Source organism: Peromyscus leucopus, chromosome 7, assembly GCF_004664715.2.
Source record: "Peromyscus leucopus breed LL Stock chromosome 7, UCI_PerLeu_2.1, whole genome shotgun sequence".
NCBI lineage: Eukaryota > Metazoa > Chordata > Mammalia > Rodentia > Cricetidae > Peromyscus > Peromyscus leucopus.
In genome coordinates, this window is record NC_051069.1 from 18842522 (window position 1) to 18855667 (window position 13146).

General features: G+C 43.8%; 1 protein-coding gene across 1 annotated transcript in view; it reads left to right on the top strand.

Moving 5' to 3' along the window:
* Positions 1-11546, top strand: part of LOC114690371 (aromatase) — a 28320-nt gene extending 16774 nt beyond the window's left edge. Inside the window, exons 4-9 of the mRNA XM_028865130.2 lie at positions 1029-1205; positions 3976-4090; positions 4659-4773; positions 5493-5655; positions 8334-8575; positions 10143-11546. Coding sequence (XP_028720963.1) covers positions 1029-1205; positions 3976-4090; positions 4659-4773; positions 5493-5655; positions 8334-8575; positions 10143-10394 — 1064 coding nt within the window. The 3' untranslated portion in view covers positions 10395-11546. The remainder of the gene's footprint in view (positions 1-1028; positions 1206-3975; positions 4091-4658; positions 4774-5492; positions 5656-8333; positions 8576-10142) is intronic.
* The last annotated feature ends 1600 nt before the right edge of the window (positions 11547-13146 follow it).

A 13146-nucleotide genomic window follows, 5' to 3' on the forward strand; every position in this document is an offset into this window, starting at 1 on the left:
ATACATGTTTCTCCTTTTTGAGAGAATGATCTCCTGATTTGAGAGAATGATTGCCTTCAAGGTACCCCCAAAATTTCCATGTCGTTTAAAGATCTTTCTCAGCAAGTCTGAATAACAGAAGACATAAAAATAGAGAATAGTCCGAGGGAAACTTAAGAAACTACCACGATGGGCTACCAGGGCCATCCAGCAACCAGAGGGCCAGGAGCAGAGCAAAGGAGGGCAGAGCCAAGTCACTCTACCTGTATTCATTCATTCATTCATTCATTCATTCATTCATTCATTCATTCATTCACCCATCCACTCATTTGTCCATCCATTTACTCATTCATTTATTTGACAAACATGTGTCGAGGACCCTCATGTAAGATTGGTTGAAGGACAATGCCGGGGAGTAGTTGTCACCCTCTTTGAGGAGTTCCTCGGTCACTAAAGCCTGCAAAGCGAATGAGCAACTGCTCTGCCTGCCTTTGCTGTGTAAAATGAATCTGGAGCCAATCTGAAGAGCAGCTAAGAGTAAGAGAAAGGCTCACGGTCAGTGTCTCTAAGACTCCATTGCACATCTGTGCCAACCAGGACGCACCTTAGGTGAAGTGGTAAAGGACCAACCTCACTGATTCTGTAGTATTGTCCTTCCACATCCTAAAACGTAAAAGAAACGTGACCCTGACCAAATCCAAACCATCACCTCAAGGGAAATACGTACAGTAAGTGTGAAAAAGCACCGTTGGTTATTGTACCCAGAAAAAAAATGACTGTTTCATCTGCAGCCTCACAAATGATTAACTAGGGCTTAAAGAAAGGCTTGAATTTGAATCATCTTTTAAAATTAATATTCACTAATTTTTAGTCAAAACGATAAGCACTTCTTACAGAAAATCAGGGTAACTCAAGAAGGTATGGAGAAGATTATGAAAATTCTCATCCTGTTATTGAATGTGAAGGTGCGGGCAATTGCTCCTGACATAAAAAGGCAGCCTGCTCGTGTGTGTCCTGGTGTTTGTGATGGCCAAATCTCTGTCCTTCAGCTCTGACAGGCCCAGGTCTCGTTCGAATGGTAGAAGTCTGCACAGAGTCCATCAAGCAGCATTTGGACAGGCTGGACGAAGTCACCGACAGCTCAGGCTACGTGGATGTGTTGACCCTCATGCGGCACATCATGCTGGACACCTCTAACATGCTGTTCCTGGGGATCCCTCTGGATGGTACTGGATTTTGAATTCTCATGCCTCCTGCCCCCTTTTAAAAAGGGCACGTGGGGACAGCACACTGAGGCAAAGAGCTGCTCTGTACGTTGCTCGTGGTTAAGTGAGCGTCTCTAAGTATTCCGCAGGGTATTTCCCTGTAGTGTTCCTCCCTGTTCATTTCTAGGCTATACACTTTCAAAGCAGAGGTCAACCTCCATCTCTTCTCTGCCTCCTGTGTTGCTCTAGGACATAACATTCTACTCTAGGCAAAGATTATCGGCTAGTGTGGTCATTAACATAGAGCTGGAAAACTGGATGTATTTAACCATTTCCAATCATTCTTTTGGGCATGATACATACCCATGCAACTATTTATTTATATGTGTACATACTTCTTCTCTCAAAGGTACTCTATATGAGAACTTGACTGTATATGATAAAATGAGATAACAATGCTGCCTATAATGCCAGAAATGATAACATCTGCCAGTAATTTAGTATCTATTATATACCAAACAATATGAAAAGACACTTTATGTACATGTCTGCCATTTAATATTTATACCAACCTGACATCTCACCTTCTCCACTAAGCTACAAAAGATGAATATTTTTAAATTGTGCACATTACTACCACCACCCAAAAGCAAACAGTTATTTGGATAAATTCCATTCTGCCGTTGATTAGTATGAGACTTTTCTAAATTAATTTATAACCATGTTCATTGGTTCATCCATTCACTCAACAATATGTATTGACTGCTATTCAATGTTTTAGGTTCTGAGGCGAGCCAGGGAGATGGGTACAGTTTTCACCTTTGGGGAGCTTATATTTCAGTAGGGGTGTATGGGTAGTAAAACAAGTGATTACCAAATTACATATTAGGCAATAATAAATGCCTTGAGGCAAAACCAAATCAGTGTAAAAGATCAGGGACTGAGGCGGGGTAGCAGTGTGGGCATAGTCATTACGGAGCTGAGTGGTCAGGAAAGATCTCTTCACAGAGGACATTTACACACAGCCTGAACAAAGTGAAGTCACAGCCATGTGCAGAGCTGAAAGAACACAATGTGGGCAGGAGAATGATGCCATGCCCTAGCATTTGAGGAAACCCTTCTGAGTCGTCCATGTGTCTGTCACCTGACTTCCCACAGTTGAACAAGATCAGCTATGAGACCTCCCTTTCTCCCATGGCCAGGAAGAGATTGTCTTCTCTAGTGGACTGTTCCTCAGGAGGGCTATAGAAACTTGACCTAACTATGCATTTACTCTGGAAGGTTTTTGTGTCACCTTTTGCCTGGTCTGCTTCTAACCTCCCTGCATACATTTCTGCTGAAGTTAACTAGACACGCTGATCCCGCCCCACTCCTTGGGTTCCCCCAGGCCTGGATTGTCAGGACGGGTTGTGTCAAGGGAACTGTAGGTCTCTCCCTTAGTCAATGACTGGGTCCAGACTGGGTTGCCATAACACCTGTATAACCCATGTGGGTTACCTGTGTTTCCCTTTATACTGAATATTTGTTAAGCTCCCAAGCTGACCTGCTGGCCATACCGGCTGCATCCTTAATTTTTATCAGTTGTACTTTATTTGCAAATCAAAGACACTATCACTCCCCTGGCAAGACTATAAGGATTAAACTTAAAAGCTCTGTAAAGCAACCTAGAAGTGATTATCGGCATTTTGGCAGTTGAGAGTAAATGTTGATTCCTTTCCCATTTGTATATAGGGCTGGTGTAATGTGAAAAAAAAAATAAGCAATGACTTTTTTTCTTTATTATTCAACTTAACTCATTATCATTTATCTGTTACTAACAATGCACGAGGCTCAGGACAATGCATTGGAGAAAGAAACATGAACTCTGCACTTTGATCCAAATGTAGGTCAGTATGAAGGCTGTGTGAAGAGCGCTATGACGTGAACATAGCACTGAGAAGTGAGACACTGAGGCACTGTTAATTAGGTGGGCAACCCCAGCACATGCACGGTCCAGCTAATGTCTCACCTAACTCCAAAATCAGCTGGACGGAGCAGGCAGCACAATGGGCTCGGGGGGCGGGGTTAAAATTAATGTCATCTTCATTATTCACATGTGCCACTCTGTATACCTGTGGTCAGGGGGCAGCTCTGGAGCTATTTTCTCCTCCCACCTTTATGAGCGTTCCAGGAATGGAATTACGATCATAGGGAAGCAAGGACCTTCACCCACTGAGCCATCTTGCTTGTCCAAATAACACCCCTCCAGGTGGCAGGAGCAGGGATGCGATAACTAATCACTCCCCTCTGTCCAGAAAAGTCGGAGTGGGGGGAGCTCAACCAGAAGGGAGTGTGAGGCTGGGCGGTGGCGCACACCTTTAATCCCAGCACTCGGGAGGCAGAGGCGGGTGGATCTCTGTGAGTTCAAGGCCAGCCTGGGCTACAGAGTGAGTTCCAGGAAAGGCACAAAGCTACACAGAGAAACCCTGTCTCAAAGAAACACCACACACACACACACACACACACACACACACACACACACACACAAAGGCGCGCGCGCGCGGGGGGGGGGGTGGGGTGGGGGGTGGGGTGTGAGAATCTAGGCTGTGGTCTGAAACACAAGCTTGAAAACTGGCAACTCTATGGACAACTCAGTCAATTTAGAGGCCAAGTAGGTAAATTAATAAGAGATTTGCCTCCTAGTATTATATCGCTGGACCATCACTGGTGACTCGTAAAAGAATCTGTCCAGAGTTCTGCTCAGAGGCTCATATTTTCCTCAGTGAATTTCTTCTTGTTTTTGCCTCAACAGAAAGTGCCATTGTGAAAAAAATCCAGGGTTATTTCAATGCATGGCAAGCGCTCCTCATCAAACCTAACATCTTCTTTAAGATTTCTTGGCTCTACAGAAAGTATGAAAGATCCGTGTAAGTAGCACAGGCCTGGAGGGCTTTCAAGCGCGGTCACACTGCACACACGGGTCCTTGTGTCTCTGCTGCTGTTGGCCACTTTGGTATGTCCGATGCTCCCCAGAGTGCAGCGGGGCGTGTTGGCTCAGTGACATGGGAAGCATCCATAGCAATGCGGCTGCATTGGGACAGACCAAAGACTAAAGGAACCCTTGGCCAAGAAGCTGCTCAAGAAGGAGCCGAATGTGCGGTCCGAGGGCTCTCTGGAATAAGGGCACTGCAGTAGATTATGAGTTGACAGAAAAGCATGGGCCACCCTAACAGTGACACTGGTCAGGACTTTCTGCAGATCTAGAAAAATGGAAACGTAGAATTCAAGTCACAGCTTTGAGATTACTACCAGTGTTTTAGAAACCACAGTGAACTCTGGTACCATACAATGATGCAAGCTTCGTGTAACTTACGTATATTTGTGAAGAAATGAAATACGAACTCACTTACTCACGAGTGCCAATGGCTTTAAACCAAGCAGAGTCTGTTTTGCAGGATGTCTAAACTAAGAAAATTTTGACGTTTTCCCCCACAGCAAGGACTTGAAAGATGAGATAGCCATTTTGGTGGAAGAAAAAAGAAACAAGGTCTCCACAGCAGAGAAACTGGAAGACTGTATGGATTTTGCAACTGATTTGATTTTTGCTGAGGTATTGACCTGAACGAACCCCATTATGATGGTGTACCATAATTTAAAGAATCCTTTTTAGAAATGCGGCATGGTCTCTCTTTAAAAATTCCTCTAGCAGACAGTCTTATGATAGTTCACCAAAATAGCCTAAACACCAGCCATTTTATGACATTCATCATTCAAATTCTTCTATATTATAATATAATATGTGAAACCAGGAAGAGAGGAGACCTAAGACACTAAATAAAAGCATCCCTCAATATCTGGAACTTTTAATTCCAGAACCCTCCCCAGATACAAAAATCTAAGAATGTGCAAATCTTACCTCTACCATGCCATAGTGCATGCATATACTGTGTCCTCCCACAGGGATCCACTCACCTCTGGATTGTTTATAATACCTAATACAGTATAATGCTATGCTAATAGTTATGATATTGTATTAATTTAGAGAAAAAGTCAGTATCCATTTAATAAAAACACAACAAAAATATATGTGATGCCAGTTAGTTAAATCTATAGATGTGAAACTTGAGTATATGGAGGGTTGATGGGACACAGGTAATTACTATTTGTTCATCTTTAAGCAGAGTGTTAATATGTAAAAATGTTGGTACTAATTACAGAGACCTGTAACTTTATTTTGTTGAGATTGTTGATACTGGAGGGTCACCTCCCCTCATTTTCTGAAACTTGGATTCCATCTTCCAACCTTTTCCTCTCTGTTCAATTCTTCAGAGACGTGGAGACCTGACGAAAGAGAACGTGAACCAGTGTATACTGGAAATGCTGATCGCGGCCCCCGACACCATGTCTGTCACCCTGTACTTCATGTTACTCCTTGTGGCAGAGTACCCTGAGGTCGAAACAGCAATACTGAAGGAAATCCACACTGTTGTTGGTAAGCTGTAAATTATAGTGCTTTAAAAAACCCCTTCTGAATGTGAATGTCGGTGGCTTCTCATGTTTAAGAATCTGATGATAAACATAAAACCTGAAGGAAAAATAAAGTAAGTAATCCTGCCACATCTTGGCTATGCTGAGTAGGTTAAAATGACTGTCCCTATTTGTATGTTGTAGAAATTACAAAAATAACGCGTGCTTATTGAAAACTTCAAACACCAGAGCAATGTGCAAAGCAAAAAGTGAATGTCCTAATTCTCACTGTCTTAGAGCCTCATTCTCATCCACTACTACTTGTTTTATGTGTGTTCTTTAAGGGCTTTTTATTGTGTGTGCGTGCATGCGTGTGTGTGTGTGTGTGTGTGTGTGTGTGTGTGTGTGTGTGTGTGTGAGAGAGAGAGAGAGAGAGAGAGAGAGAGAGAGAGAGAGAGAGAGAGCGAGAGAGAGCGAGAGCGCGCATGTGTGCGCACACATGCCACAGAGGACAACTTGTGAGAGTCAGTTCTGAGTTCTGGTTATGAAACCCATGTTTTCAGTCTTGGGGTCATACATTTACCTGTTGAGTCATCGTCTGGCTTGAGACCTCGCTCCATGTGCACACAGATGTTTGTCCATCTTCAAACATACTAGAGTACTTGCACATAACCTGCTTACCACCTCCCACAGACTAAGTCAACTCTCCGTTGTTTATAATACCTGATGCAATGTAATGCTGTATAAATAATTATGATACTGTACAATCTGGAGAGTAACTACAAAATAAAGGCTGTGCATGTTCAGTACAAACACACACAAAATTTGTTTAATGCTCTTAGTTGAATCCATAGATGGGGAACTTGAGTGTATGCTCTGCCTGCCTTGTGGGTTACGTAAATCCCTTTGGCTATCTGTTGCTTACACGAGTGTTTGTGGATTTCACTGGGTGGCAGGAGGAGGAGGGGAGGGGAGCAGAGGTGAAGCCATGGGCTTCCTTCTCCGCTGCAATCCAGCGATGGCGGCCCCTTCCTCCCCACTCTTTCCTTGGCAGAGAAGCCCCCAGGGCCCCATTCAGTTCTCCCACCCCCATTTTCATGGCTCTGCCCCAGCATCATCCTGTCCCCACCCTGCTTTAGAAACACAAAATCAGAACTATTTTCTGGGAGAAACCAAAAGCTTATCAGGTTTTGCCTTCACCTGGCTGATCTTTTTAGGAATACCTTACTTAGCAAGGGGAGAAGACACAGTATGAGATCGACTTTCCCGGCTTTACGCAGCGCTGGTGCAAGAAGTTATTGGACATGGAACAGCACCTCCTTTAACAAGCAATTTTACAGCTGCTAGAAATAGTTGACACTAAGGAAAGGCTGCCTTAGTTCAAATGTACTAGAGAAGGGTTCTGTAGGGGCGTCGGTAAAGGGGGAGGAGAACAAAGAGACAGGGTAACATTGCCCCAGATCCCTGAATGCTTTCAGGGTCTGTGCAGAGGTCACAGCATTCACTGGGGAGGCTGGGAGGCTGGTGGGAGAAAGAGAACTCAGTTGTAATGGAGCGAAGAGAGAGGTAGGAGGATGGAGGAGGGGGAACTGATTTTGAGAGCGCGCTTTTTATCAGACCTCTAATACAAGTTCCTTGGGAGAGAGCCGCTGTGTGCTTGATGGCTGACTCCATCAGACTCTGCAAAGACAGGAACACAGGAACGCGGCAGAGCGTGTGGCAACATGCTCCCTCTTGTGGTCCGCACAGGGACATTACTTCCCAGCAAATACCTCTGTCTTCCCTCTGCCTCTCACTCTGTCTGGTCCTTGGTTACAGAGCACAGTACTTAAAATGCAGGCTCTCTTCCCAGACTCTTCTGACCCAACTAGACCTTCCTACACGGCTTGGTTTGATTCTGTAGAAGTGGTGGCTCATTTGAGGGTACTTGGAAATCTTGCCATATCTGGAACAAATCTAAGCCTCTTTGACCAATGTCAGGTCAGGCTGAGGCAGTGGGAGCCGCATCCAGGGCTAGGTGGGGCCCTGACTTTTCATGATGGGGAGTAGTAAGCGTCTTGCCATTTTCCAGGAACAGTTTGTTCATGGTCAGATGTGGCGGGCCTGCCAGTGACATGTGTGGGAAGGTAGCTGCACAAATGACTAGGGAGTGAACATTATAAAATGGACTCAGTTGATCTCCCTGACTCTGCAGCGTCCTGTGCACCCTTGTTTGGGATGGTTATTGTGCTAGTTGGCTCACATATGAAGAGACAAAGTAAATGTTCCCTAGAACATGCAGTAGATGCAAAACTCAAAGACTTGAAGTGCACAGATAAGAGGAATATGAGATGTGGAGTAGGTGTAGCCGACATGGAATTACAGAGTGTATGTCCCTCGGAAGGGGTGGCTGCCCCCGCCACATTCTGCCCATTGTCTGCAGGTGGGAATGTGGATCCAGCATGAGCAAATTTTCTGATATTTTTAGGAAATCTTTTTTGTTGTGGTTATGAAAATTTCCTGAAATGATTTCACGTCTGAACTTTTATAAAGACCTTTGCAGACCAAATATAACACAACTATTTCCAGTGGGTGGTATGCACTAGAATTACAAGCATTTTTTTTTTTAACCAACTTCTTCTATGGAAAAAAAGGAGGAGCTACAAGCGCTTGTCACATGTAAAACTATCATTGCTGTCTTTGTCCTTCCTGTCTGTTCCACAGGTGACAGAGACATAAGGATTGAGGATATCCAAAATTTAAAAGTGGTAGAAAACTTCATTAATGAAAGCTTGCGGTACCAGCCCGTTGTGGACTTGGTCATGCGTCGAGCCCTGGATGATGATGTGATTGATGGCTACCCAGTCAAAAAGGGAACGAACATCATTCTGAATATCGGAAGAATGCACAGACTCGAGTATTTCCCCAAGCCCAATGAATTTACCTTAGAAAACTTTGAGAAAAATGTAAGAGCTCCTCCTTGGACCTGAGCATGCTGTTTCTGGTGGTGTGGTCAGACCTGCTCCAGTTCTGTGCTTGGGCTGGACGTCCTTAGCACCCTTCACTCACCCTTCAGCGGCTTCATGGGAGCACCTGTGTCCTATAGCTTAGAACATGGCTGACACATTCATCCCAAGCCAACGCTATTGGTGTGTGTAAAAATCTCTCTGTGTGTAAAATCTTATAAATTTGCCACCCAGGAAAACAAAATATGAAAAAAATCCTCAATTGGACAAAGATTTATTTAAGGCAACTCATCTCTTCTCCTCAAATTTATCATTTAATTTTTCAAATTATGTATATGAGTGTTTTGCCTGCATGCATGTAAGTATACCATGTATGTGCCTGGTACACACAGAGTTCAGAAGAGGGCATCGCATCTCTTGGAACTGGAGTTATGGATGGTTGTGAACCACCATGTGGGTACTGCAACCTGACCCTGGCACCTCTGGAAAAATCAGCCAGTGCTCTTAACCACTAAGCCATCTCTCTGGCCCAGAATTTATCACTTCTTCTATAATAAAGTAAAAATTAAAAAAAAACAATAAATGCATCACTCTAGCATCATCTAGCTTCAACTGTTCCACCAACTAAGCAAAGGAAATCCATTTCTGCTTTAGATAGAAATCAAATAAAATTTAGTTTTATCACTGCCTTTATTCTATCAAATGGCCTCAAGCAGTGGGTCTTACTCCAAATAAAACTCAATGATTAAAAGCACCAGCCTTCTTCTTTATCTAGCTGGAATATAGGAGAGATTTTTGCTTCATTACATCAAAACAATGTTATTAGGACAGAATTTTCCAAATAGCTCCCTGTCTCCCCTTTTCCTACTTGCATGTAGCATAGGGACCCAGTGTTGATCTGGCACTCTAATTAATGTTTCTAGACAGGAAACCCAGACAATGCCTTGTCAACTGGTCAATAAATTTTATTTATTTTGTAGTTCTAGTATGTCTAAGCCATGTAAATCTAGATTGGACAAGACAGACAGACATGATCCACATTACTTTTCACAGTAACTAAAAGTGGTTAGAAGACCTGGTGTAGTGACGCATTCCTGGAATCCTACACTCTGAGGTAGAGGAAAGAGGACCAGAATTCTGGGGCCATCCCAAGCCACAGAGATCCCTCCGCTCTCACATACACAAGAAGCTTGACACTAATAGTCTAGAAATCCATATCTTTTATCTTCAAGTTATCCACCACATGGGTCACACAAAAACAAACTTTGTCTCAGTAACTTGCCAAGCACTAGGAAAGCCGAGTTTCTGGATAGCTAATATTGCCCATATGGTGACTTGCCCTGACTTACCCCAGCTTACTGACATGTACAGCCAAACCAGGGGCGATCTGAGGCCGGGACTGTGTCACAAGAGAAGCACAGTGCCTGAGAAGGGTGCTTCTTCAGCCACAGCTGTTGGTCTCAGGGAGGAAGCAGGGTGGCTGAGAGTCAAGCCAGGGCATTCTGACTGACAAGTGTTTCCATAGACGGTTGCGTGACCCTGCCTAACCATCTGCTCGTTTTCATAGGTTCCCTACAGGTATTTTCAGCCATTTGGCTTTGGGCCCCGCAGCTGCGCCGGGAAGTACATCGCCATGGTGATGATGAAAGTCGTCCTGGTTACAGTTTTGAAGCGATTCCATGTGAAGACATTGCAAAAAAGATGTATTGAAAACATACCGAAAAAAAATGATTTGTCCCTGCACCCAGATGAGGACAGCCAGCACCTCGTGGAAATAATTTTCACCCCGAGGAATTCAGACAAGTACCTCAAGCAGTAACGACGTGTGGTCAGTATCTACTCTGGAGCATTGCTGTGTCAGGAGCGACATGGAAGCCATCCATTTTAGAAGGCGGGTGGTGTCAGCCTCACAATGAACCTGTGATGGCTTGAAGCGACTTAGGATCATAGTTCTTGTGGCTTGTCAGCAAGATGGGCGTCCATCCAGAGAGTCAGTATGCAAAGGAAAGGAGAGAGACTGACGACTTAAAGGACAGAGCCTACAAACTCTACTTTGGGCAAGACAGGCTGCCCGATAAACCTGTCTGGTCTCCTGCCAGAGTCCTCAATGCTGCTCTCGTCAACGCTGCTCTCGTCAACGCTGCTCTCGTCAATGCTGCTCTCGTCAGCGCAGCTAACGCCTCTGGCAGAAGGACTCCAGTTGTTAGAAAGGCCAGGCAAACCTGCTACTGTGGATAAAGGGATAAAGGCGTTCTCGTGTGTATGTGCATGTGTGTTAGGAAGCAACAATCTAGACTCTTCCCACAAGTTAAGCCCAGTTACTTCTGATGGACCCACATGTAAGCTGTTTGGGGCAAAAGTTAAACATGAAGCGTATCCTTTCACACTCTCAATTCATGCTCCCAGACATGGAGTTTGACCGTAGTAGGCATAGATTCGGGTCAAACGGACCCAATTAATACTAGCTTAAGTAAAATAGAGTTAGGACTCTGTATGTGATGTAGGGGGAAAATCACACGGTGCACTTCAAATAAATAAGTCTTTGTTTTCTATTGTTTGCATTGTTGCTTAGTTCCTTTAGTTCAGTTTGGGGAAAGGAGAGCCCCCTGTGTCGACATCTAATGCAGCATCCCAGTGGGCCCCAACTATTTGACATACATTCTTACCATCCCCCCCCCACTGCCATGACCCCATTCTTTCAAAGAACCAAGGTCAAACCTTTGTTTACAACCTTTGCTGCAAATCTTTTTTTTTTTTTAATCCTATCTCAGATTTAATAGTTACCTTAGAAATTTAGCAAATAACTGGCCCACTGAATCACTATAGCCGTAGATCAAATGTACACCATGGAATTAGCACTCCAGAAGGAGTCAAATAAACGATTAATTTTCTCTATATCACTTTGTGTTCTAAAGTCACTATAAATATATGTAATAGTCAGTATTCGGTAACTTAAAAACTGAAAGTTAAAGCTCCCTTACGAACATAACATGTTTCCATCCAGCTGACAGCCATCCTGCCCTGCATGGACATTCTTTTGCCTTACCGCTTAGTAACAAGGCCACCGATGGGTGTAAAATACACGCAGGACCCTTAAAGCGTGAACTGTCTTTTGTCACCCACCTCAATCTGTCTCCCTTTCTAATCTGACTTTCCTTATCCACTGCCAAGATCAGCTCAACAGAGACACACTTGTTCATAGATGTCCTAAAAGATTCAAGGATGACCATTGTTAGGAAGGCCATATTTCAGCTTGATGTTATATGGTTTAAGGAGAGGTAGTGTATAACTATCCACCCAAATCTGTCTGTTTTCAGGTCTAGATAATCATCCAAGTAATTTTGACTCTCATGGTCAAGGTGAGGGGCAGTGAGTGAATCAAGCTAGTTCACTTGATAATTCTATTGCTAATTATATCAGAATATTCTAATTATAATAGAATAATATATTGTTCTAATTATAACAGTCTATTGATCATTATTGCTGTCTCTGGAGCTGTGTGGTTGAAGAGACTTCTTACCAGTATTTTTCACTTACCTAATTCTCCTGGAATATCTACTTTGATTTGATATGTAAATATGCATCCGGGCCTATCTTTTTATAGTGAAGCAGGAAGTGAAAGAGTTATATCTAGATAATGTGGACACAAAGTGATGTTGGGGAAAAAAAACCAGGAGTTTGGAGTAGGAACCTGGACAGGACAGAAAGAGAAGTGCTGGGTTGATGGAGGAAGGGTCTCTCAGAATCAAACCCCTGGTTAATGGTTGTACTTAGCCTCTTTAGACGAGCACCACGTGCTCCCACAGGGTTGCACGGTGCAGTGGTGTGTGCTGATGGACACACATTTGAAAATCCTAGTATCTCTTCAAAACTCTTGTGTATTGTGAAGCGCTTGCTACTCTCGAATTGTGCCACAGATTCCGTTGTTGTCAGTTTCTAGACTGTGTGTGTCCCCAGTAAAACCCGAGTGTGCAAGTTCTGTCACTGTCAAGTTGTGAGCGCAGATACGCCTTCTCTCTGTGTGTTGATCGCCTCCCTTCCCCCAGGTTTCACCGAGATGGTATGTTTCTCTTTCCAAGTGGGAATTAACCAGGCTCCAAAGGTCTTTCTCATATTGGGAAATGGCTGTTGGAAATTACCATCCTGTATTTCTAAGAATCACTTTTCGCCAGGCAGTACATGGCATGGACGTCCTGAAATAATGCTAGTTACACACTCTCTTAGTCTCTTGTGTCAGTCCAGGGGCTGACCTTTGGCTAAACAGAACTTGGTAATGAATTGGAATATGTGATACTTTCAGTTAGATGCTCAACTGAACTTAGGAAGTTACTATCTCCATTTTATGATGCATCCCTTTTACCTCCCCATTTTCATTGTTTGTTACCTACTGACCGGAGATTCCCTCTTCTACCTGCACATAACCCATCACACATGGGAAATGTCCAGGTTCTGTTAGTAAGAACTCTCAGTGTTTAAACTGGATCTCTCTCTTGAACATGGGACTCTGTCGGAAGCCATGTCTTCCGAGCCTTTAGCTCCTCTATCTTCTGCCTTCAGCCCACACTGAGTGT